Source organism: Pholcus phalangioides, unplaced genomic scaffold (genome assembly GCF_987345545.1).
Source record: "Pholcus phalangioides strain wild (caught in Gottingen) unplaced genomic scaffold, Ppha-v1.0 ptg000011l_1, whole genome shotgun sequence".
Taxonomy (NCBI): domain Eukaryota; kingdom Metazoa; phylum Arthropoda; class Arachnida; order Araneae; family Pholcidae; genus Pholcus; species Pholcus phalangioides.
Window position 1 is genome coordinate 23,459,829 of NW_028301604.1, and position 27,173 is coordinate 23,487,001.

Genomic DNA, 27,173 nt, shown 5'->3' on the forward strand with positions numbered 1-27,173 from the left:
GGGCAGGGTCATTATTGCTGGGATGGGGGCACGATGATGATGATGTCAATTCATATATAAATTTCAAAGTATGAAATCCAGACATTCTATACAATGCCTGGTAGTTTCAGGCAAAGTACGGAATATCGGTTACATTCTATACTAAATACAATCAGGCAAAGTATGAAATTCTTCATCTGTAAAACAAACATTGACAAAATTTTCATTATATAAGCAACAGGATTCCAAATGCGCCAAATGAAATAAGAGATTCTTGTTGAATTATAAATTTTAATAGACTTCTGATGAAAATGGACACTGTTTTTTTTCAGAAAAATTTCCTTTTCGCTCTCGTGAGAAAGGATCTCTTGAGGGGCGGTATAAAATATTACAATTTCGTTAAATAAAAATTTAAAAGAATTTTCGTCATTTATTATCGGAAACGTTTACCTTTGGCTCTCGTGAAAAAAGATCTGTTGAGAGGCGGTATAAAATATTATAATTTCGTCAAATTAAAATTTGACAAAATTTTTGTCATTTTTAAGTGTCGTTAGCAGGTGTCATTTTTGGTTTTTGTCAAGCATTCATGCCATATTTTCCGATAAATTGTTTATTCTGGGACGTAGAAAATTTGAGTGTATGTGATCTTTTCAAACAGTTAGTTGAGCAATGACGAGAAAACGTATATTTACTGAAGAAGAAATACTTCAGGAGATGCAAAGATTAGATGAGAGAAACTGAGGAAGCAGTGATGATGAAAGTGCAGAAGAGCATAGATCTACCCTATGCCGAACTGTGGAGAAGAAAGTAGCGGTTCTGATGACGAAGATTTAAATGAAAATAAAATTATTTCTCCACCGGTGCCTCAGTTGGTAGAAAACAGAACGCCATTGAGAAACAAGAAACGTAAAATCGCGAGAAAAGTAACTCGTTATACGTTATACCTCGTTGAGAGAGAGAAGCCAAAGAAACGATCTAAGAAATTGCAGCAGATGGGGGCATATGGAAAATCATAGAACCTTCTTAAACTTTAGGACGTCGAGGATCGCAAAATATACTGAGAGAAAATCAAGGCCCCACATTTTATGCGTCAGAAAACATAAATGAAAGTGTTCTGAGTTTCTTGACGCCTTATTTTCAGCGATAAAATGATGCGAAATATACAGAAATGTGTGTGTACAGAAGCTGAAGCTTATTATCGTCTAAACGAAACTTGGTCAGTTTCTTTGCTTGAACTGGATGCAACGATATTCATTACGTACGCAAGAGGTCTATTATGGTGCAAAAAACTTTCCCCTGAATTGATTGTGGTCGTCGATTTTTGGGGTCCCACATTTTTTCCCCAAGCAATGACAAGAGATCGTTTCAAAGAAATTTTGAAATTCACGAGATTCGATCTGAAAGGTCTGAAAGATTGAAAACTGACCAATTTGCTCTTGCATCTTCACTATGGAATTCATTCATAGAAAGCAGTGCGACTTGCTACAAACCAGGGCTCAATCTAACTGTGGACGAACAACTTTTACCCTCAAAAGCAAGATGTCCATTTACACAGTATATCCCAAGTAAGCCAGATAAATTTGGAATAAAATTCTGTCTTCTTGCTTGCGTTGACTCCAAATATATTCTAAACGGATTTCCTTACACTGGAGCAGATAACACCAGACCAGCAAATCAAAATGTGCATGTTATGATTCGATTAGTCGAACCTTATCTAGGAAAAGGTCGAAACATAACAACAGATAATTATTTTACATCTTTAAGATTATGCGCATTTTTGAAATTGAAATCGACAAGCTTGGTTGGGACCCTTCGAAAAGACCATTGTGAGGTACCTCAAACTGCAAAAACAGGAAAACAGGATCTATACTCGTCGATAGTATTCAAAACTGGAACTGATATCACGCTGACATCTGATCAGGGAAAAAAGATTAAAAATGTTCTAGTTCTGAGTTCACTTCATACTGATGCAACTTTCAACGAAAACGTAAAAAAGACCTCAGAAACAGTTGCCTACAATAACTAAATTAAATGTGGAGTGGACATCGCAGATCAAATGCTGCGATTATACACCTGAAACCTGAAAAACCAGACACTCCCACGTTACTATTCCTATGGATCCTCTAACGTATAGGGAGTGTGATGGAAAGCAGCCAATCCCCCAAGGAATCCCAGAGGTGAACCCACAGCCACAACCCCATCGGGTGATACATCAAAATACAAAATATACAATGCACATTATGAACAACATGTAGAGAATATCATGTGCAAAACAGTGTCGAATATATCATGTGCAAAACAGTGTACAACAAAACAATACAAAATGAAAGTCGTAGGAAATCGAACAAAGTTGTAGTAACTAGTGTAGTGCATAAAAAGTAAATAAGAGATGAAGATACATTCAGAAACAACATTGCGCTAGTGAAAGAATCACCTCCCAGTCCAGAAACTGAGCTGAGGAAAAAGTCACCTCCTAGTCCAAGAAATTTGGCGAGGGTAAGAATCACTTCCCAGTCTCATGTTTCCTCACTAGAAGAAGAATCACTTCCTAGTTCTTAATCACTTTGATCCAGTATTGAGATGAATATATCGCTTTCTCTCCGTTCTGTTTAACTGGTTGCCGCCGCTGCCATCATTTGTGAGCGGGCTCTTGTCATTGGAGGTTCATAATCTTGACCGTTGGAATCCGAGTCCTCCGTGGACGATGGAGGATTAGATATATGGGCGGAGATACGGGGGGGGGCATGGGGGAGGCATTGTCCCCACCCCCAGCGCCTAAGGTGGAGTCGACAGATCTAATGTATATGCGTATACATGAATTGACATCATCATCATCGTGCCCCCCCCCAGACTTCCAAGTTTATCTCCGCCTATGATTAGATATCCAGTTTGTGTGGACCCCTCTAGAGTTCTGTTCAAGAAATGAGAGGAGATTGTGGATCCGTTGAAGACACATTAGACTCGCTGCGATTCGAACCTTCCAAAGAAATTGTTTAGAAAGCCAGTTTCCTATTGAATAGCAGTGGAAAGATTACGTTAAGGGGCACGAAGAAACATAGTGGTGGAGTGTACCCCTTCCACCGCAAGCACAGAAGTAATTGTTGGACACACGAAATCTCTTGAGGTACGCTGGGAAGGGGCCGTGTTCTGTAAACAGAATGATCTTAGAGCGAGGCCACACTTCTCTTGTGATCTAAACTTGCGGGGCGAGACGATTCACCTGTGTAGAAGTTTCATTCGCGTTCCATATGTATTGCCATCTTTGACGTAGAAGCCTACGTAGCTCACCTTTGGCGTGGGATGCTGGAAGAGGGAGGTCAAGTCTGGGTTCCCCATGAGCTGCCGTCTTGGCTAATTCATCTGCCTCTTCATTGCCTTGAATCCCATGGTGAGCTTTAACGTAGGAAATGATGTTGGGATGGTCGAGAAGAATTTTCATGATGTTGCGAATGATGGAGTATTTAGAGATATAGGGTTAAGAAGTGCCAGGATGTTAGATAGGTTGTCCGAATATACAGTCGTGAGCTCATGCTGTTCTTTTGCAAATTACACCGCATTGAAGAAGGCGAGCATCTCCGCCTGGAACGGTGAATTTGCATTGTTCAGCCGGACTGACCAGGCTCGATCTCTCTGTTCATCTCTAAAGGCTACAAATGCAGCTGCCACACCTCCAGAATGTTTAGAGAGCCATCTGTATAAATTGAGATGGGGTGTCGGTTGATAGGTACTTGAATTGTAGAAATTTGATTGTCCAACAGGCCGCAGCTTGAGTGACTAGGCCATCCCGAAGCAAGAGACTCAAACCTGGTAGCGAAGAACCTCGTATTGCAAAAGCGGATGTCTCTCCTGAATCGTAAAAGTTGAATACTCATGGCTTCAGTTTGCAGAGCAAGGCACAGAGGGGGATTTCCAGAAGCAACTTGGAGAACCTTTGTTGCTGTAGTCCTGTATGCTCGGGTAATAAATAATAGAGCAGGCCTTTGTACGACGCCCATTTTGGCCATAAGTCTGGCTGATGGAGATGAAAACCAGATCGAGGCACCATGAGCCACTTGACGATAGAGTACTATCTTGTAAAGGATGTTTTTAAGATTTCTATGGAAACCCCAATTCGACCTAGCGGGGCGGCGAAAACTTTCCAGGGTACTGGTTATTGTACGGATCAGTGAGAGAGCTTGGTCTAAAAACTTGAGATTTTTGTCGAAAATAATGCTGAGTATTTTGACGGTTTCGTCGTTCGTTTTACCATCTATTTTAATGGAGGGCTTTTTTTTTTGTCGATTCGGCCAAAGAATTGATGACGTTTTAGCTTCTACTTGCAAATCATTTGCTTGAAGCCATTCATGAATTTGTTGTAGCGCTGTATTAGCCAATGATGAAATTTCTTCCGGCTCTTTGGTGGAAACTATGAGAAGGAAATCGTCAGCGAAGGCCTGAGCAGAGACTCCCTGGACCCATGGTAGCCTAAGTAGTGGGTCGAATGCAATATTCCAGAAAGCAGGACCACTACATGAGCCCTGAGGGCATCCTCTGCTCAAAGTTCTTGAAAGAGCCTCCGAACCTATGTGAAGGATGATTGTCCGGTCAGAGAAAATGTCCTCAAGAATTATCCTTAGTGAACATGGGATAGGAAGATTTCGGAGGTTGTTGGAAATTACTTCGTGTCTGGCACAGTTGAAAGCACCCTTTATATCTAATGAAATAACTGCAGTTAGTAGACGTTTCTTTCTTCTTTCTTCCAGCTTATTCATAAGATGTTGGAGAGCATCATCCGTTGAACGGCCCAAGTGAAATCCGAATTGGTGTGGATGGAGGAGGGCATCTCGTTAGACATAAAACATTAGTCTTTGTACAAGAAGTTTCTCCAGAATCTTGCCCAAATTAGAGGTTAGAGTAATCGTTCGAACGCCTTTGAACGGCTTTAGAAGCATCAATTCCTTTTTTAGGCAAAAGAACAAGTTTGCCTTTCTTGAATACATCCGGAAAAGTGGAAAAAGAGAATTTATCAAAGAAATTCTTGAAGTATAATGGATGAGCCCGGATGATTGCTTGGACTAAACGGTTTGACAAGTTGTGTCAGGACCAACTGCTTTTTTCGAATTTAGTCTGTTAACAACTCTTAAGATTTCGTGGATTTTAAAATTAGGTTCGAGTTGCATGCTATGTTAAGGTGATGATTTTGAAGAGGGATGAATGATGATACTGCTGGGAAGAGGTCATTGATCTATTGTGTAGCTAAGTCCTTAGCAGTTGTGGTGGTCGGTGAGATTGTAGGTTGAATTTGAGAGTGTCGTGGTCGAAAAACAGCTTTGTATGGTGTGCCAGGAGTTAATTTTGGTTGTGCGAACCACTTTCTTGAACCGAACTTGAGTTCTTCGAAGTTGTAAGAGTAAATCATCGGTGTTTAGTCCAAGTTTTTTCCTACGGTAGAGTTTTTGTTCCATGGATCGTAGTCTCTTCTTTTTATAAGTAAGGTCATCGGTCCACCAATGAATTGTCTTTGGATGAGTAGTTGTAGCTTTAAAGCCCAGAATGGTAGTACATTTGTCGTTAATTACGAGCATGAGTTTCGACGCATGCTGTTGCAGCTGGATTCGATCGGAAGTAGAAGCCATGTCATTCGAAAGAAAGTCCAGAGCTGAGACAAGAAACTTTTGAAGCTTGTGTCAAGTCTTCTTTGAGAAGTACGAAATTTGAACGGAGGTGAGATCGGGATGAGATCGCTTTTATCAAAGATACTAAAATGAATATACTTATGTGAAGATGCAGAGTAAGTTAGGTCTACAGACCAGGAAGCACTGGAGAGAAGATCTTGCGAGTTGGTAAATGTCAAGTCAGGCCATCCCCTTGCTTTCCTTAATGTATATGTTGGAGGGGCCTTTGGGTCGTTGAGCAAGCAAAGAGAGTTGACGATCAAGAAGTCCAAGATCTTTCTTCCACGTGTATCCTGGTCCCTGTAGCCCCATACAGGGGAATGTCCATTTAAATCAGATGCAAAAATGATGTCACAAGGATTAGCCATCTGAATTAAACCACCCAGTTCTTCCAATGTAGCCTCGATTCTGGAATATGGCGAAGAATATGTAGAAGATAATATAAGATCTCCGTTGCTGGATGACAATTTTATTGCGACTGTTCCCTCTTTTTGAAAGATGAGAGTTGGAACCGGGCCCTTAACCACTTGGACGATAGCAGCTTTTAGGTTGAGCGATGACCAACAACGATAAGAGTTTGGACAGACTACTTTGCCAAACTACAGCTGGCTCTTGAAGAAACAAAAAATCGATAGATTTGGATTGCTCATATTCGTAAAGCGTGGACATCGCAGCAAGCGCTCTGTCCAAGTTGATTTGAAGAAATTTGATTCTGCGTTGATAAGGGTTGTTATTGCAAAAATTAGATTTAGATGTTGATGAGGTATTTGAATTTGACATGAAGCTTCAATAAAAGTTTAGAATCGATGAAAAAGATTTTTTGCAGCAATAGTTGAAATCTGTTAAGTTATGCCAGATGTATATTGAATTTTAGTTTGAAATTATTCCTGACCTCTCTCCTGGGTGACTTGTTGTCGAGAGGTCTCTAAAAAACCAGAAATTGTAATACCGGCGGAGGTCAACTTGGCTGAAATAGAGCTTTTTGCCTTTGAGGAGATAATCTTAGAATATAATAGCTGTTCCATCAAATTGTCATAGACTAAATGAGTTTGGCAGCTTAGAAGACCAACGTTCATAAAAAAATGATTGCTCATAAGTTGGAGAGAATTTTTTTAAATTGAAAAATAGAATATAGAATTTTTGAAAAGTTTTCGCGTGCCACAGTGGCGAACACTTGTGTGCCGTGGGTTATCCACCCCTTAGGTAGAACATCAGAGAAACATTCCCTGGATGTGATCAGACTTAATCTTGGGAATTTCTTAAGAAAACGTCATTGGAACGGAAACAAAGTGACGAAAAATTTGTTGTTATATCCGATTTGATTGCTTTTCATCGACGTTATAAGTAGTTTTAATTAACATTGGTGTTTATGGCAGTGGTCCCAAACTGTGTGTCGTAACCTCCTGGGAGGCCGCGTAAAGGAGCTGGGGGGGAGGGATACACACAAAAGATTTTCCAAAATTTAAACGTGATTAAAATAAATTTATTTTATTCTTTCACAACGCAAATAAATATATGTCAAACCTAAAACACACCTTAACTCTTATCGGTGCTACTTATTGTCTATGTACTCACTCACTAGTCGAAAGTAAAGCACACAACTAATAAATTGAAAATCCTACAGGGTGTTTGGAAAAGAAAACACTCGTCCCCCCCCTTAAAATTGAAAATCTTAAAAACAATAAATGAAAAAGAAAAAAATCTTTTCTCATACTTGTGCAGACAACTCTGTATACAACGGTGCAATTTTTAATCATTACACTTTACTCATAGTTCGAAGAATAGATGTGAGAACTATAATAAGCATTACACAGAAACAAACTTTAGGTCAAGTTCACAACACGTACACACACATTCCAACACGTACCAATTCGTAAGAAGTTCCGCGGAGGTATATGGACGTGGTGCTTTGTGGTTTAGTAGTAGTAGTAGACAGCCCTGTAAAATTTTAATTATCAGGTTTGACAAAATCATGTAGTTGCAGATTTTGATGATAGGAAGCTCTACAGTTATTCAATTTTCATTAGTTGTCAAACGCAAGTTGGTGTATCCGCAGCATAGGCAACACACTCACAAGCATGAGCGCTGACGTATCTCGATCAGAATATCAGTTTTTCGAAAAAAAAACTGGAAAAATGCAAAGTTGTTTACGCACATATGAATAGTCTCTATCCGTGTAGTGACATCTATCGATTAAATTTTAACTGAAGTTTGAAAAAAGGTGGGGGAGGGGGGTCATCAATATGAAATTCTTGTCAAAAGAGGGTCGCGCTTTAAAAAGTTTGGGAACCACTGCTCTATGGGAATCAGTCCGGACCTCTAAATTATTGACGTTATCGCCGAATTGTCGTTACAAACGAGTTTCACTGCACTGTACTTGAGAGCACACTTCTAAAGACATTGTTCCATCATTTATTTGAGATCGAAAAGTATTGTGAAGACACTCATTGCGTGCTTGTATGATTTCTAATTTTCAAAATTTTTAGATTCAAATTATGATCGGTGAAAAACATTTTTTTCCCGTTAATCACAATACAGTACTAGTAAAAATGATATACATGTAACAGTATTTTTTAATCAAATTTTCAAAATTCTCAATTCGTCGACTTTTTTTAGTGAGAAGAACTTGTTCACACGTGTTTGATAAAGTGAGTTCTCGGAAGTAAAAAAACTAGTGTATTAAATATACCTGCATGCCGGTAAAGGGTACTATGTCACAGAAGGGAAATTTTACAAAAGGAGCCGTTTTTTAAAGATTTTTTTTTAGTATGTCTTTCTATGAAGCTCGCTTGTTCCATAAAGTGAATATGGCCGGTATTACACTACAAAAGTTTGATAAAAGATCTTTTACAAAACTTGAAAAAAACAACCAATAAGCCTATTGGTTACATTTACTCGAATGTAAACGATACATTCTTGCTTACAGAACATTTATGAAACTTTTGTAGTGTAAACCCTGCCTAAGGATGGATTACACTATAAAAGGTTTAGAAAAGTTTTTTATAAAGCTTGAAAAAAGCAAAGCCAACAAACGTATCGGTTACATTCGAGCGAAGATGACCAATAGGCTTATTGGTTCTTATTTGTCGTATTTTTTGAGTTTTATAAATGAACTTTTATAAAACTTTTATAGTGTAATCTGGGCTTAAATTGGATTTTTAATTTTATCACGAAAGTGGTTGTAAGACTACATTTGGGAAAAAAACCGTTCCATCGACGTCACTTAAATTAACTAACGTTAAGCTATTATATTTTATCATGTATATATGTCACGGTAAAAGCCCTAAGACTGGTAAAACCTAGAATTTACTAGTAAGAACTAGGTTTTACCAAGGCGAGTTGGTAAAAGCTCGAAATACGCTTGTAAACGTTTTCATTTCGGACTTTTACCAAGTCAAATCAAAACCCGTTTTCCAATGAATCAGTTAATCATCAATGAACTTCTTCGTTCCTGACGCTTATTAATTTGTTGATAATTATAATTATGCAATAATAACAATTAATTGATAATTAGCTAATAAGTTAATGAACCACTATGAACTTACCAGTTTTCGACTCTAGCTATGTTAGCAATTAATTGATTTCATACTTTTCGAAGTAAATTAATTTACAGCGAACAGTAAAAGCCCGTTTTAATGAAAATATATTAAATAATTATAAAAATTAATTGGTTAATAAGCGTCATTGACTCATTAAAAATAATTCTTTTACTGTTAAAGTAAATTAATAAGTAAGTAAATCAATTAATTAATGGTAATAAATGATTTCTTAATTAGCTTAAGTTAATGGTGGTTAGTTAATTCATTTGTTGATTATTAATTAATAATTATTAAATAATTATAATTATTGATTGAAATATAAGTGGCAGGAGGGACTAATGATGGTTAATTGATTCATCTAAAACGGGCTTGGATTGGTAAACGTCCAAAATGAAAACGTTTACAAGATTATTTCGGGCTTTTACGAACTCGCCTTGGTAAAACCTAGGTCTTACCGGTAAATCCTAGGTTTTATCATCTTCTGGCTTTTACCGTAACATATATAGGCCTATATTGTTTCTAGTTTTTGTAATTGCATTTTTCATTGGGGGTTGCTGTATTTTAGAAATATATGACATCCATATTAATTTTGTATGGGCATCTTTTTCCTCAGCCCCTTCGTTGGGAATTTTGCCTGTTGTGGCCTTGTATTTGTATTCTTAGACGTCTACGTCACAATCGTGAATGATACCCAAAAAAATTCATTATACTATAAAATATAAAAAAAAATGGCAACCACACTTATCTCCAAGCTCGAGTTCTTATCAAAGTGAGAGAAAGCGTTCAACATTAACGATAAGAATGATTTGGAGAGAACAATTTTTATTTTGAAATACTTAAAGGGCAAAGCAATGCATTTTTTTTCACAGGGTACTTGGAGAAACGCGTTAATATTGTCCTCTTAGCACAGTTCCATGTTTGCGTCAAATGGAGGTCGAAGATAACATTCGAGACGAGACATGGCCTGTTTAGATAAGAAATTGTTTATGAGCAAAGTACTCAAGAATAGCAGTAGCAAAAGAAGAAACCACCTCAATTCAAAGATTCAAGGAAAAAGCGAAGATTAATTCTCGTGTTTTAAATCTGCTGAACAGTCACTATATGTGTATTTTTCCCACCGATTTATGAGTTCGGTTGGTTTTGAGCTATTTTTTTCGTCTCTTTGTAATCACAGCAAGTCGAAATAACTTCATAGAATATAATAACTAGCTATTCAATAATCGAAAATAGTTGATATTTGTATTGTTTTCAGAATCATTATAGCCACTTGGTAGCTGAGTGGTTAGCGCAACAAAGTTCGGTTTAATTGGTTTGGATTTGAATCTGTATTCTAGATCGAATGCATTGTCTACTAAGCTGTTCGAAATTGATTTTACACAGTAGCCCTCGATCTAGTTTGCCTATTTGAATTCATAAAATTGATCTGATGCAACTAAATTAACAAGAGTGTGTCGCTGCCCAAAACTTGATATTGGATTGAAGTTGAGAATGTAAACTTTCTGTGGCAAAAAGATTGTGCATTTATATTAAATAATAATTTAGTTTTTAATTCACATCAAACTGATTTAAAACGGTTAACACCTTTTAGTTACCTAATTTTTTCCCCTCGGAATCTCCAGATCTTATTGTTCAAATTTAATTAATTTCTCTTGTTGATCTACTTTTATGATGACGAACAAATATATATTGAAAATACACATTAAATATAAATATATATTAAAAATCTGAAAATATGCAATGAGAATATTGCATCGATTGCGAATATTTAATACTGTAGATACATTTTAAGAAATATCAACGTATGACCTAATTTTATAGAACTTGCGGATAGTTCTGAAGGTGAACTCTCGTAATTAAAACGTACAGCTGGTACTTCAAAATCGATGAAAACAGAAGTTAGACCTTGGTTTTCAATTGCAACTAAAATAAAGAGTAGTAGCCTGTACATTTTCTGGCAAAAGCTGCGATAACGATAAATCTTGGCTATTATTTCTCAACTGAATAAAGAAAAGTGGAAAGAAGAAGAGAGAATCTATGAATTTCTTGCACATTCCATTTCGGGTTTTCGGGAAATCCGAGGATGCGCGATTGCCTGCCCCCTCTGGTGGCGAGTGAGCTCCCGAGCATCCCGAAATGAGCGAAACTCCGGGTAAAAGGTCAGTAAATCAAACATTAGGTTTTCAGGTCGAATCTCATCGTCTGGCTACAGTAATATGTACCCACCAAAGCAAAATCGTGAGTATCTATAAAAACACGTGGAATAGTTGGTTGTGACTCTAAAAGAAAAAAAAACTAATAAGAAAACTTTTCCTATATGGAGAACTGCAGGAAGATTTTCATTTCTACGAAATGGCGCCTTCGGCAACGATCATAATTCAGTGGGCCCGTGACCTCGTTATTCGGGGTAATCCTGAGGTAAGTCGGTAAGTCGCAAGGAATTGATCTTTTCCTTTTGATAAGAAAAAAAAGTAATTAAAATTTATGATGTCAAAAAGCATTATCGTAATTGCTATAAAAAGCAGTTTTTTTATATATTCTCAGTTTCTGTCTCTTCAAGAAAAGAGTTAGGAATCTATAGTAAAGTGTTCAGTTTTTTCCACAATTATTGTGGAAAAAATCAATTTCTTGAATACATATAGAAACACAAAACCAGTAAACAGAACTGAAAACTTTTTTCTAACTTCTATTTTTGTATATATATTTTCTTTTAATTTTCCTTCAGAGCAAAATTAACAAGAATAAAATGTCAAACGTTTTTTTTCAAATTTTAGTTTATGACCATACATACTGCATGATATATGTTTATGTTAATTATCTCTCTCTCTCTCTTCCTTTATTTATTTAATTTATTTAAAATGAGAATTTTTATTTTTTAACTCTTTGTGTTGATGGTGAATGAAGATTTGTCAGATTTTCCAATTTTTCATCCCTTCTCTTCTTGATGGAGCACAATCCAATGATTCTTAATATAAACGTTTGTTGAAATATTCATCTGCAAAAAAAAATAAATATATATATCACACACTAAATTCATGACAGAATTTTCATCATTTGAAGTAATTATTAAGCATGCTTTACCACATGTTTTATGAATCTTTTTTCCAAACGGAAATTTTCATTTCCCATTGTATTTTGCTGCTGCAGTTCCAAGGGAACGAAGAGACCTAGCTGAAATTCTTGACACTGTGATTAAAATTTTGACCAGTCTACAATTAACTGTATGCGAGGTAAGTATTTGCAACGTATTGTGGACATGGGATTCAAAACTGAATGTTTCTCTGTGTCATATGATTAATATGAAATTTTATACGTGTTTTGGAAGAAACAAGTAAATTTTATATCGTGTGATATTTTATGACTTCGATTATAAATCTGCTGCATTTAAACTGTTTTTTTTCCGCATACAATTTTTTTTGTTCATGTGATTATTCCTTTTCTTCATTTTGCTATGGGGATGTGAAATAGCTTTATTTTATCATACAATTATCTATCAGCAAGGGCGGCTTAATCGAGGGCGCAAGGGATGCGTCTCACCAGGGCGGCAGGTTATTAGGGGCCGTGGTTTAGACTTTAGTTAAAGACCAAAGTTTTAATAAATTTTCAAAAGTAAAAACTTAAATGACATCACACTTTTGAGACATACTTTGACAATTAAAATACTGGGAGAACTTGAGGGAACGGACAGGGTGTGGGACCGTGATACCAGAAACAAGAATGTGCTTTTTCATAAGGGGCAAGTGTCCATTTTGGTAACACCACTCAGTAATTTTTCTGGAATGGGCAAATAAAGGCAAAAGAAAAATTTGGCTTTATACTTGTCTAGCTCTGGAGCACCAGAAACGAGTTTGAAATAAATTTCTAAATAAAAGTTGTCACTTTATTATTTCCTCTTTACAGAATAAGTGTAAGTAGCGATGGCTTATCAGTTAGAGCTGTAATGTGGATCAAGTTAGTTATCTAGTATAATTTAGAACGACACAAAGATTTGGAACCACAATGCGGCAGTTTCCTTAAAAGTAGGACGTATGGTCACAGACATTTTGCACGGTAAACAGTGATGTGTGGGTTTTATACTAAGAAAAAATCGGGTTTATACCAGGGTCGTCTTTAGGGGCGGCAAACGAGGCTTTGCACCCAGGTGGCAGGTAAGCTTGAGCCGCCCTGTCTATTAGATAGCTCTTCGTAGGTCTTCCTTACATAATTAAAAACACAATCCGTTACACATACTGTAGCAATAATAAATTTCAGTGAAAAAATATGCGCGAGGATCATCAGACCAGATTAGAAGTTTAAGAATATATATTCTTAATCCTAGGCCATGACCGTCGTGAGATAGGTTAGTTTTAATCTACTATTGGGTAGTTCGCTGCCCTTTTCGTGTAGGGTAGGGCTTCAGCTTGGTGCTGCCGTTATGCAGTGCTAAGCCCTATAAGTTCAAGGCTATAGATTTGTATTTATAACATGAAACTCCACGACGGACATTAAGAGAGTGGCATCTCTCTCGAATCTGACCTCAACGGCACTCGACTCGGGGATTTATCCCGTTTCATTCTGCCAGTTTTAGTGCTGAGCAGGACTGTAGCGTCAGATTTTTCTAAATATCCTATATACCCCTTAGGGTTGGGTCAGGGGGTGCATCAATGAGATAGCCTAGGGCAGGCATCTTCAACCCGTTGCTCGCGAGTACCACGGCGTTCCCTGAAGCACCTAGAGTGCTCGATGCTTGTGACCGATTTCGTGCTCGCGACCACTTCATCAATGTTTAAATTAAATTCCTTGTACAAATTGCTTTTTAGGGGATTGAAGTCATCCTGATTTCATGCATTTGTATGTCGAACTTGCCGAAGAGGGTGCTCTTCTTTTGAGAATGGATACAGGCAGTGCTTGCGACTGAGTGTATTTGTGGTCGGCTGAAGTTGGTTTTCTGTGGTTCCCAACTTCAAGGCGCAAATGCGAGCCGATCTCCCCGTTAAAAAGTCTCGCCACAGAGAGCAACAGTCCTACAACGATAAATCATTCAATCATAACACTTCACTCATAGTTAGAAAAACTGGTGGCAGATGGCAGCACTACACATAACAAGCATTACAGAGAAACAAAAAAAACTTCACGTCAGGTTTCACTACACGTACACGCATATTCCCGCATGTACCGTTCGTTGGGGGTTCCGCGGGGGGGTGGGGGTGTGGTGTAGCAGTAGTAGGTAGGGCTTCCAAAAAATGGCTCGGTGATCCATGATGTTCTTAAGTCAGCCACCTCGTTGGGCAATTTGTCTGTTGTGGCGTTGTATTTGTATGTATTGCAAGGGCGTAGCGAGGGGGGGGACTTGGGGGTCTGGTCCCCCCCCCCCGAAATGTGAGAAAATGACCGAAAAAAGGGAAAAAGATGGCCAAATCCATTGTTCTGTCACTTTGGTTCCCCCCCCCCGAAATGAAGTGGTCCCCCCCACGAACGAAATTTCTGGCTACGCCCCTGATGTATTGTATAGGAAAAAAATTGAAGACCTATGACCATAGCGGATACTAGGTCATAGCCAATCTTCGTGAGAGGCGTCGCGGCATAGCTGGAGATTTGGATGTGGGCCTGTTCGTGTTTTGAAATTGGTTCTTTACGAATGCATTATATATAATAAATTATTCTGGAAAGCCACACATAGACGATGACTAGGGCAAGAGAGCCGCGTTTGAATAAATTTTGAGAACTACTGCGTTAAATGACGTTAAATGATACGCTGATATTCGGTTAGCATGCGGTACACTAGCATCAAAAAATAGATAATACTTGGAAAAAAGTTCGTCTTATTCTTAATGATTGATAGTTGCTTAAATATATAAAAGACAATTCGGTTTTTTTTTTCATTGTTCGAAATTGTGTCAATATTTATATTTGTTTTTATTTTCAATAGGAGTTATCAGTTTTATCGTCGTTACAGTGCAGTCAAAGAAATGGACAATGAATCAACGCTGTCGTCGTGTAGAAGATGCAAGACAGGTAAAGAGTGTAACCAGTTACAGATCCGTCATAATGTTGTTGACGGACCGCAGTCGCTTACGAAGGTTTTGGTGTCTTCTTATCAACTACCGATATACGACGTGGAATCAAATTGAGAAACTTGTCAAATGCAAAAACATCTCTATTATATTTTAAGATCACAAGTTATAATTTTGCTGCAACACTTACATTGCAGTACGAAACTTTGAGCAAAGTATTCATTGGTGCCATGGACAAAATATCTACTTTTTTTTCAAATTTATTCTGAAATGATTGTTGATTATGGTAATTTCATTATTCTCTCTCTCTCTCTTGCTATTCCTCTCATTCTGTTAATATTTGTAGAACATATTAGAAAATTACGTCTTTTTCTAATTCCGACGCAAAATTTCTTTATTTAATGTTTTGTCAACGTTAACTTATCAGGACTAGAGCCAATTTTCCGTGAAAAGTTAATTTTACAAATTTAATTTACGAACACTGTCTCTTTTATAGAATACTGTCTTAATGGGTGATTTATATATTTATAAGTGCCTCTCTTTTAATTTTCTGTATTTTATTATTTCTTTTTTTAAATTTTTTTTATATTTATCATCTCTTGTAATTTTTATATTTTATTATCTGGTATAATTTATTTTATATGTATATGAAGACTTTATTTTATAAAATTTTAGCGTATTTTTTCAAGTCGGTATGCATATATAGGAGGCTTAAAAGGAGAACACTGCAGTGTATTTAGAAACGTTATTAACTTATGTATAAAATACGTATATGAAATTGCTGAAATTAGTTAGATTTTATATCTACATTCAATGAACTGGACTGGAGATTAATCGTCAAAATTTCTACCAATTTTTTTTTTCGCTAAAAGCTATTTCGTGACTTGGTTGAAGAGATGAAATTACGAAATGTTCTCCTTTCAAAAACGATGACATGGGAATTAGCCATCATAATCAGTACGTGAAATATATAAGATTGATTAATATGTATTGCTAAATTATAGATTGATTTAGATAGCAACTATTTTCTAAATTTATAAATATTTGTACACACTGCTCATTAAAAGCAGAATTACTGACATAAGAATTTACTGACATTTTGTTGGCAGTTGAAATACATGACGAAAATCCCCAAATGGCATGATTTTGGTAAGTATTGTATTTAAAATGATTGAGTATCACCCTGAATCCGGAACTCTGTGACTGAAACTTCAAAAAATATGCGAAATAAATTATTTTTGTCAGGTAAATTATAGGCACACTTTTTAGAATTTGGTTCATCATCATAAAACATTGAGAATTATCATCCCACCATGAAAAAAAATTAATTTCAAGTAAAGTATAACATTTTAGTGGTACAAAAATAATGTGAATTAGAGAAGAATTTGATTTGTTTAGGGAAGAGTTGGAGCTTCGCTATATAAGGATATAATTTAACTCGACATGGCTTTATGAAAACAAGACAAGCGTGAATAATCCTCTTATTTTATCGAAACTAAATTTCTTGGTTGACTGGACGAGGTATGCTTTGATGTTTCAAAATATATTAAAAATCAGAGGCATGGTCATTAGTAGTTAGTCATTGCTTATCTCAATTATCGAACGCAATCAAAAATTTTAACTCTTGTAAGAGGTGTTCCTAGAAAAGATTATGCCACACCGTTTTCATAGATCATCTGAAATAAAGAAGAAAACTGTTGCATTATCTAGCTGGATGAGAAAAGGTAAAAAAAGATTGTATATTTTCTTCAAAACATACAACAGGAAAAAACGTTGCTTTTAGAGATGTTGAAAGATATTTACAGAACGAAAATGTGTTTTTTTTATGATAGGAAATTTAATGTTAAATCTGATGTACCACATACTTCGTTTTCTTGATGACTTCAGTCTTTGAGAATAACTTCTGATGATTGCATCAAACATATCGCAAGTCTAATCACGAGGAAGCATCCAAAGACAGCGTAGACGAATTCATGAGTACATGGAACAGAAAGTTTGTAATATAATAATTATGATGGAAGTTTTGAAGAAAAAAATTAGAGTAAAAGAAAGAAAATATGTATCTGTGTTTTTTTATAATTTTAATTTATTTTCTCATTTTTAAATTTAAATCACCTGATTCATTGAAAGAAAAAAATTGTAAGTCATGCCATTTCACATCGTTTAGTTAAGTCTATTTCAGGTTATAAAGCAGAGTTCAAGAAAATGTTTGGCTTCCAAACATTTCATTCAAATGTGTAATCACATCTTCAGAGGAAACGAGTGAAGCCAGCTGTCCAGAGACGACTGACAAAAGTCAAAAATTCTTCTAAACCACGTCGTTCTAATCAGTATTGTTAATACCATTGTTATTACTTAAATATCAGACTTAGTTTATCGATAAATAGCTATCTGTGGTAAACAAGAATGGGTATAATCTACAGTGATAAACAAGTTCTTCTCTCTGCAAACTATTTTTTTTAATTGTAGCTTGAAGTATTTCAACGGATTATGCCATTGCAAATGAATAAACGTTATGACAAAAGAAAAAAAAAAAGGAAATACCATATTGATACTTTTGTGCTTGTTGTGGGTTAAGAATTTGTATTTGTGCATCAGTTTCGTAAATACAAGTTGAAGGGGAAATTATAGATTATAGACCATTAGTTTCCACTCTGGATACATCACTTTCTTCAGCAAACCCCTATCTCCGAGAAAAATGATTCAAAGCGGGTTTTATACGGTTTAGACATATAGTATATATATATCAAAAATAAAATAAAAAAATTCTTGACTACCAAGATGTAGTGCAGAGCAAATTCAACTCATCTCATTATTTTATTAAAATCTGAAGTCACTTCTCGTAAGAATTAATTTTTATACAATTCATCATTTTCTATTCCCAACAAACAGCAATTAATCTTTCAAATTTCGATGAAACAGGGACTGACGTGTATGCTGGTGTTCGCAATTTTTGCAGCCGTCCTAGGAATGTTTCAATTTGGTTACAATACGGGCGTGATAAATGCTCCACAAAAGGTGAGTAATTCTGTGGGATTTCATTAATGTATTATTTGTTCATGGTTATGCAGATTTGATCCTTTGTTTAATTAACAAGACTGGTTTCACAGTTTTCCTGTTTTTTGAATTGCCTGCACAAAGGGTTGGGTGACAGGTTATTTTGTCATTACAAAAAAATGTAATTTTCAAAACTTTTATGCATCAGTTTGAATACATCAAACGTACAGGGAGAGCAAAAAGTACGAAGAAACTTTAAAAATTCATAAAAACCGGAAAAATAACCAAAATAAAAAACGGTTTGCAAGGTTAGCATCACTAGGTGACGGGAATTTTTTTAAGACAGGAAAAAAAACTAAAAAAACAGCCGATAGGTAGCACTGGTACGAGCGACTTCGGTGGAAATATGAAAACGGGACGGTTAGAAGAACTTGCGCTCCTTATCCACAACCACTTCACCGTTGTAAACCGTGCATGTGGACCTGCTGCACTCTGCCGTTACTTGATTTGTGACTCGCCTGTAACGTGTTATCCCCTGTGGTGGTGGTCATGTGGAATACATACTGCTGCAATAAACGATTTGGAGGCATTCTGTTCGTTATTTGCGTATCTTTTCTTTCACTTGTGTACGTCAGTGCCACCTACCGGCTGCTTTTGAGTTCTTTTCCCGGTCTTAAAAAAATTCTCGTGACCTAGCGATGCTGACCCTGCAAACCGTTTTTTATTTTGGTTATTTTTTCAGTTTTTATGTATTTTTAAAGTTTGTATGGACTTTTTGCCCACCCTGTAGTTGAAACTTTGATTTTTTTTTACCAGTCTTGAAAACAATTTATAAATTATATGAATTAATGCAGACAGTTACGATAAAAAGATGAATTTGATGAATGTTTCATAACACATTATGCAATTGATGATTTATGAATTTAACTGGAATCTTATCAATAGAAAATTTTTGTCTTTTAAATTAATTCTAATTTTTTAGCAGATAGTCATTGTAGTTTAGTTTTTTTCTTTAAATTGCTAGCATTAGGTTTACTATAGATTCCGAGCCCTGGCATAAGCAAAGGGAGGTTTATAGCCCTTGAGCTGAGATTGTAGTGTTATTTTGCAGTAAAAAACATAACCCCTCTTTGGAATGTTAAAAAAAAAGATGAACCCCCTCTCCCCCCTTCCTAGAGAAAATACTGCTCCCACCTATGATTCTGAGGCATTGTCTTATTTCAATAACCAACTGTGTCATGAATAATTTATTTATATGTTAATATGTAAATGTTACATCATTGCATTCGAAATGAGTTCTAATGATTTTACCCGTGTCGCTCGGTTTTTGGTTTTTGTTCAAAGACTGTTCTTTTACTATGTATTTATTGCTGTAATATTGCTTCTGATTTCAACAGAAAAAAATCGCATGGTCTGTTTCCTTTGTTTTTCTCTCGAAATAAATTATCAATGACATGCACACTAATCACGCAATGTAATGGGAAATATATAGACTGCATCAGTAATTTTATAGTTGACTTGATAAGAATTGTTTCTCAATGAAAGATATGTAGAATAAATTTAAAAATGAAGCTATCTATAATACTATTAGATCTGTGGTGTGTATCGGGGAAAAAACGCAATGACAAATAAGACACCATTTCAATCGATAAAGAAAGGTTTAGGATCAAAGTAGCTCAAATTCGAGTGAGAATCAAAGAAATAATGCAGTTATTTGATATTGCGCTTGCTTTTTTTAATAGGGTTAAAAAAATAAGCGTGATACAGACTTTAACGAATCACCTCAATCACACATATCTATAAAAAAAATATATTCATTCTAGGGATATAATTATAATCCGTAGCAAACATACAGAAAAACATCGAGATTATATCACTTTTTGTACCTGCCATTTGCTTACCAACACAAAAGTATCACACATTAAGTTTACAAAGTAAATAAATAAAATATTCAAATGAGTTTGTATTGATTTTTTTCCTCTCTTTCAGATTATTCAAAAGTTTATTTCTGATGTCTATCGAGCAAGGACGGGCATAGAGATTACCGACGATTCTCGAGATTTGCTCTGGTCTCTTATCGTATCCGTTTTTGCGATTGGAGGCATGATAGGAGGAATAAGTGGAGGATCTATAGCTGACAAATTTGGAAGGTTAGCCTGTAACAAAAATTCCCACGTGATCTTATAGTGTACTTATTGAAACAGCAGTAATACAATATTCTCATTCGAATGTAGCCATTCCTGCTCTCTTGTGATGAAAATTAATGAATGAACTCCGAATGGTGTTCGGCTGAAACATTTTAGTCAATTGAAAAAAGGCATATACTTTTTGTGTTTTTTTAAAAATTTGTAATTCTCGTTAAGTCGGTATTAACTCAACGAGAAACCTTTAGATGAATAATCGCTAGAATAACACGATCACTTTTTGGGCGATATGAGGGCTTCATTATGCATGTGTTAGACCAGTGGTTCCCAACCTTTTTTTTTGCTTGACTTATTAGAGTCGATTTCTATGGCGGAGCTACTTGTATAGATTTGAATTTTTTATTTATTTACCAAATTTACCGGCTCATTTTATTTCTTTTGGAGCAGTCGCTGAACACTGCGAAACAGTGGTGTATCGCCGGGTGGTAGCAAAGGGAGCCATTACTCCCTCAATCAAGATTTCAAGAAAAAAATATTGAATGCATGTACTTCAATTTCTGTCTTCATCAACTAAAAGAATTGAAAAAATAAAAAATAAATAAAAACCTCCCTTTATGTGTTCCTCTTGCAATTTTACTGTGATTGGGTTAATGCTATTCATTTCAGAGAAGAAGAGAGAAAAGCGGAAGAATTTTTCTCATCACCGTTTTTTAAAATTGCTTTAGAGCTCTTCATCTGAGAGTACATGCTATCTACAGGCACCTTGGCTAGAGAGTTTGAACTCCTAGAAATAGCACCTTAACTATGGGCGCTTTAGCTAGAACTTGAGCTCCTATACCGCCCTATCTATAGACGCAAAGGCATGCACTACTGCATGATGCCTAAAGTTGTTCTGTGTGTGCTGGCTCACGACAAAAAATATAAACCCTCATGCTGCTGCTCTGATGAAATGTTTGAGCTGACAGAAATTTGAACAAAAGCCTCACTTAAAGCAGCACAAGCCTTTTTTAACACGTTAACTCAAGCATTTCAACCTGTTGCTCGCAAGCACCACGGTGTTCCCTGAAGCACCAAGAGTGCTCGATGCTCGTGACCGATTTTGTGCTCGCGCGCACTCTTGATCAATGTCCCAGTTAAACACCATGTACAAATTTCATCCAAGGTTCAGAATCATACTGAATTAAGGCATACGTATGCCGCAAACTCGCCGTAAGGTGTGCTCTACTTTTGATGATGACTAGATAAAGGTTGAAGCGTTAACTAGATAAGGTACCTGCGTTCACTGGTAGGGTTTTTGGTCCACAAGCCTTCCTATTTGGCCCACTAGTAAAGAGATAAAATGTTCGCTCGTGGGCTATGACCTACTGTTTTTCTATCAATGGTTATGACTCCCGCTATACTGTTAGACGCCCTTTCTTCAAAGTGGCCCACCAGTTTAAATTTCTTATAAAATGGTCGGCAGCCTAGATTCCAGGCTCTGCGCGAAGTTGGGCTGGAAGAGATCTTGGTAACGGGATAAGTTCGGCCACAGAGCTCTAGTGTTCATTCATTCATTCAGTCTAGATGCAGGGCTGTCAAAAAAGCAACATGAGCCCCCGAGCCAAGTAATGTTTGGGGGCCCCTACCAGGCTAGAATTATCTATGTACTACGAACTTCACTCTCACTCATTAAAATCAATAGTGCCTCATATAGCCGTAAAGTTATTGGAAATGTTGGGAGAGCCTCAGAATTATTGGGGGAGGTCAAACTTGATATGGTGGTGGCAGATGTTCGTGGGGTCGAGGGCTCGGGCCCATGGGCCGAATACAAGTTTACGCCTATGGTGCCACATCACATAACCATGAGCTCGTCTTTCTCTCTGCACTTGAGGCCCCGGGCCGTGACCGAGTTATGGGCCTATGTGCCAATGTGACTCTGCCCAGAAAAAAAAACCGAGTAACTATGTGATGTGTCCATGTCTTCCTGCTTTTGGAAAGGTTTCTCTCCGGCAAGTGTTTTCAAACGGAGAAAGAATTGTAATAAAAGGTCCAGACGTAGCGACATACTGCTATGACACTTGCAGTCATCTAGTAGTGCGTGTAATTTGCTTACAATAGAAGCGTAACATTACGGAAGAAGAGCGTAATTGGATAGAAGAGTGAAATTTTGGATATACATTCCTTGTAGCCTTGCATTTTTGTATAAATATACAGTATATACTAAAATATTATTAATTTAATTTCTAAATATCAATTAAAATAAAAAAATGAATTAAATTTATTTTTTATTGAAAATTTGAAGTAGGCTACTTTGTAAATTTGCGCCTAAATCGGAAACAGGAAAAAAAAAAAGAAAGAAAAAAAGGTGCCTTTCCCAATTTCTCTCTCCAACTGACAAAAATCTGGCTACGTCACTGCTGGGAAGTGCATATGGAAAACAGGTTGGGCACTGTTGCGTTAGACAGTTCACACAACTTCGTGTATTTTCATTAATTATATCTTCGGTGATTCTTCCACAATTTGAAATTACATATATTGCTCATCTCATATAATTTGAGATTATTTTTTTCCCTTTTATTTATGTAGGAAAGGTGGCTTGCTTTTGAACAATAGCCTGGGTATCATTGGTGCAGCTTTAATGGGTTCAAGTAAAATTTCCCGTAGTATCGAGCTGCTGGTTGTGGGTAGATTGGTGATTGGAATCAATTGTGGTATGAAATATATGTCAAATTTCTCCTTTCGTGAAAATTCATCGTATTATTCTTTTTTTTCAACGATATAAAATTACGAATGTGCGATTACTACATATAATACACAGCACCTAGTCTAAGTTAGTTATTTCTGGAGGGCTAATTTTTTTTTTTTTTTTTTTGCTGCTCATTTTTACATAGTAGAATACTCGCAAATCTTCATTTACTTTACAGGGATTTTGTTTAAATGATTATATTATTTAAAAACAAATATAAGTGTTTATTTATCTGAAATTGATTTTTTTTATTTTATAGCTCTTTTTTATTATTTTAATTTATCTAAAATTATTTATTACAAGAAAGAATTTTACACACTGTGGATAAAAAAAAATTACAACACTTATGAAGAGCAATCACCGGAATGTATTATGATAGAAATGAAATTTTCTCTGACGATAGTTCTCTCTCGTGCCCCGGACAGAGTGATTAAGATTGTTATTAATTGAATTAAATTTGGTCAATTTAGATTCCCATTGATTGTTTAACTGGTTTGAAAAACGGTATACTCATTCATACAAAATTATGCTATGCTAATAATAAAAATGTCACTGTGCGGTCGTGTGGGCATCGTGCTGGACTCCCACCGTGAGGATCCAGGTTCGAACCCCGTTGCGGCACAGCGGTGGTCTACTGAAGTTGGTTTTCCAACTTCAAGGCTTGAATGCGAGCCGGTCTCCCATTGAAAAAAATCTCTCCGCTGAGAGCAGGCAGACCTACGACATTATAATTTCATAACATGAAAATTCAAGCATTTACCATCTTTCAAGGAAACAAATATTTTCTCGATATTATGCCGAAGAAAAAAGCCGTCTTTCTCTCTCTACCGTCCCACCTAGGGAAAGGGGCATTTGCTGAAGTTAAGAGAGGCTAATAATGCCTCTACCACAGCGCCTACGTCACAGTGTGTGAAATAAGGAAGGCATCGTATCTTCAGTGGTGTAGATGGTAGCATGCTTGCCTGGTTTGTAAGAGGACCTGGGTTCAAGTCAGGTGACTTTTCTTTCTGAGTTCACCTTGGCATAATATCCAGAAAATATCTGTTTCCTTGATATATTGGGCTGGGAAACAAAAGCCATCTTCTTTCTGTATTTACCATCTTCATTTCAAAATATGGAATACAAATGATAGCATCAGCTGAATACGAAACAAGCACAAATCTGACAACATAAACCATACACTTATGACACACATTCCAGCATGTATCAATTCGTTAGAAATTTCGCAGAGGAATCTGTACGAGTTGCATGAATGGTTAAGCAGTAGTATACTAATAAAACCTTTAAGCCTGTCATCGCTTTATCATGTGTAATATTGTCACGATTCACTTTTTCTTTCTTTAGGAATGAATACAGCACTTGTACCTATGTATTTGTCCGAAATATCACCATTGACACTACGTGGGGGCTTAGGTAAGATTTATACGTCTAATTTATTCTATGGGATGGAAGGAGAAAATGTTGAAAATGAACATTGCATTCCAACGCTCAACGAGTTAATGAAACATAGAGCGGCTGAATGGGGCTCATATTACTTGATAATCCTGTGTATTTAGCCCCTCGATGAGCGTAAAATTTTCAAAATTAGCTTGGAACATATTGCTCTATCTGTCTTTCGAATTCGGTCGCATTTCATGTATAGAAGGCTATTTGTTCAAGGCGTGGCATTTTCTATGACATTTAGTGCATTAGTATTGATGTTAATAATTTCATTTTCTTAATTTTAACATTTGTATATTTAGGTACAGTCAATCAACTCGGAATCACGGTAGGGCTTCTGTTGTCACAAGTACTAGGAATACAAGCTATACTTGGCACAGAAAGAGGATGGCCATTTCTCTTTGGTAAACCTAACTATCAATCTTTGTCGCCATTTTGACTTATGTATCATCAAGTTTATTTTTTTATGAAAGAATTTTGTTTGAGCTTCTTGAGGAAAAAAGTGCTTTTTCTAATTATTCCTTCAACTTTAGTTTCTTTAAACATGGTACGGAATTGTTTTTCAAACACACTGATACTAAAATTCTAAAACAGAGTGCCGTGACACTTTATGGTGACGTGAGGTCATCCTAACCCTTTCATATCCTGGTGCCACAAATGTGTGGGTTGCCTTTTCTCACTGTAGGATTTTTTCTTTCGAAATCAGGTAGTTAAGTCAACATGCCCCCTAAAGAATGCCCTTCTAAACACAGGCATAAGATTACAGTAGTTATATTATATCTATGCTTCTAAAGAAGACACCCCCCCCCCCGCCTTCTTTAGGTGTTGGTTAAGCCCTGACTTGAAGGATTGTGTAAGTTTTGAGTTAGAATATTGAACTGCGGGGCTTTCATCAGAGGACAGCACTTTAAGTTGAACTTTCAGGAGTTTTTGAAGATAAACGTGTGATTTGTTACATAAAATTTAGCAATAAAATTCTGGAAAAAAATGTATGTGAAGATGAATAAAACTTGCATCCTCTTGGCTGAAAAAAAATTCAACAAAGTGAATTATTCCCTCACAAAAAAAATTGAAAAAATTAAAATTTGCCGACATTTGTTTTTAATGCATTCTTGAGAAATAATGTGAAAACATTTTGAAAATTTCAAGAAATGAATGCTCGGGTCTGAAAAAAGTAAAGAGCCTCACTCAAGCATTTCGAATATAAATTTATACTGATGTGGACAATTTTACTTTATGAAGTAATGCAGAGAAGTAGATCCAATCTTTCGTACTTTGTTTGAACATCGGAGAAAGACATCGTTTCTCTATGTCGCCATTTGAGGTCTATTGTTGTCATGAGGTATTAGTTGAGCTAGGATGCTGCCCATGTTCGGTCCCGTTTAGCGTTCATGTACGCTTAATGGTGGAGCACTCACCCGGACTGTGAGAAGTTTGGGCTCGATTCGCCTTGGAGGCCATCGAATTTTCTTTCCGAACTTCATATTCATCTCCGCTTGGTATCCAATCTTTCGTACTTCGTTGAAGCGAAGTATTTATACGTTAAAAAGTTTGGGGATCTCTGTTCAGACAGTTATATATAAGGCCGAATACCGTTATAGCGAAAATCTCGTTTTTACGAACTTTTTCTAATCCCCCCCAGATAAGTTTACATAGGCACAATGCAAACACCTGGAATTCCTTTATAACGAAATTTCGTTATAAAGGAATTTTCGATTTAGCAGAATTTGATTTCGAGGAAAAAATATTTATTTATGTTCTAGATAATAAAAAGAATATACAGGGTGATTATAAAAAAACCATCCCGACATATGGGCCCCTAACTATCATACCATTCACAGAAACTGAATGAAATGTTGGCATAAGGTATTTTGATGTATGCGCTCAAGAATGATATGGAAAACAACAGTGTCATTCTAACAGTTACGGTTACAGTGAGAAAATTACGAAAATATCAAATGGCAATACCAAATTTTTTGTATTGGAATGTGATCTCCATTGTGAAAAACCCTAAATAGCGTTCGAACGGCAACTGTGGCATGAAAATCACCAGCGGTAGATAGGCTAAAAGTGAGGACAACCAATAAGGACAGAGAAGCAGCATAAAATAAAGCATTTTATTGTGTTTCACAAATTTTCCACATGACCTTGTGGAGGACTAATCAGGCTGGGATCTCAGCCGAAGAAACGGTGTGATGAATGAAACGAACATTAATGCTCTGGTGCACGGCAAAGTCCTTTTTACTTTTTCCTTGCCTAGCTCCGGGGATTTTCGTGCTACAGGTGCCATTCCAACGCTATTTAGTGCTTTTCAGTATGGAGATCGCATTCCAATACAAAAAACTTGGTATTGCCATTTGATATTTTCGAAATTTTCTCACTGTAACCGTAACTGTTAGAGTGACACTGTTGTTTTCCATATCATTCTTGAGCGCATACCTCAAAATACCTTATGCCAAAATTTGATTCAGTTTCTGTGAATGGTATGATAGTTAGGGGCCCATATGTCGGGACAGTTTTTTTATAATCACCCCGTATATAAAGTTACATTTCAAAAATATAACTCAAAGCAACTCAAATCAATTATAGGTATTGAATTTTATTTTTTAAGTTTCACTTACTTAACATATTTGAGGAAAATAAACCCTTTTTTTCTTTTGCTTTGTTTTTGTTTTTTGTATACGCGCTCAAACGCGTACAATGCT

The 27,173-nt window shown here is 36.3% G+C and overlaps 1 protein-coding gene across 1 annotated transcript in view; it reads left to right on the forward strand.

Moving 5' to 3' along the window:
* The first annotated feature begins 11,277 nt into the window (after window positions 1-11,277).
* The window catches only part of LOC149080241 (glucose transporter type 1-like), a 40,693-nt gene continuing 24,797 nt past the window's right edge, over window positions 11,278-27,173 (forward strand). Inside the window, exons 1-7 of the mRNA XM_089238621.1 lie at window positions 11,278-11,595; window positions 15,078-15,273; window positions 18,055-18,180; window positions 20,149-20,309; window positions 22,869-22,993; window positions 24,373-24,441; window positions 24,771-24,872. Of these exons, the coding sequence (XP_089094747.1) occupies window positions 11,522-11,595; window positions 15,078-15,273; window positions 18,055-18,180; window positions 20,149-20,309; window positions 22,869-22,993; window positions 24,373-24,441; window positions 24,771-24,872 (853 nt within the window). The 5' untranslated portion in view covers window positions 11,278-11,521. The remainder of the gene's footprint in view (window positions 11,596-15,077; window positions 15,274-18,054; window positions 18,181-20,148; window positions 20,310-22,868; window positions 22,994-24,372; window positions 24,442-24,770; window positions 24,873-27,173) is intronic.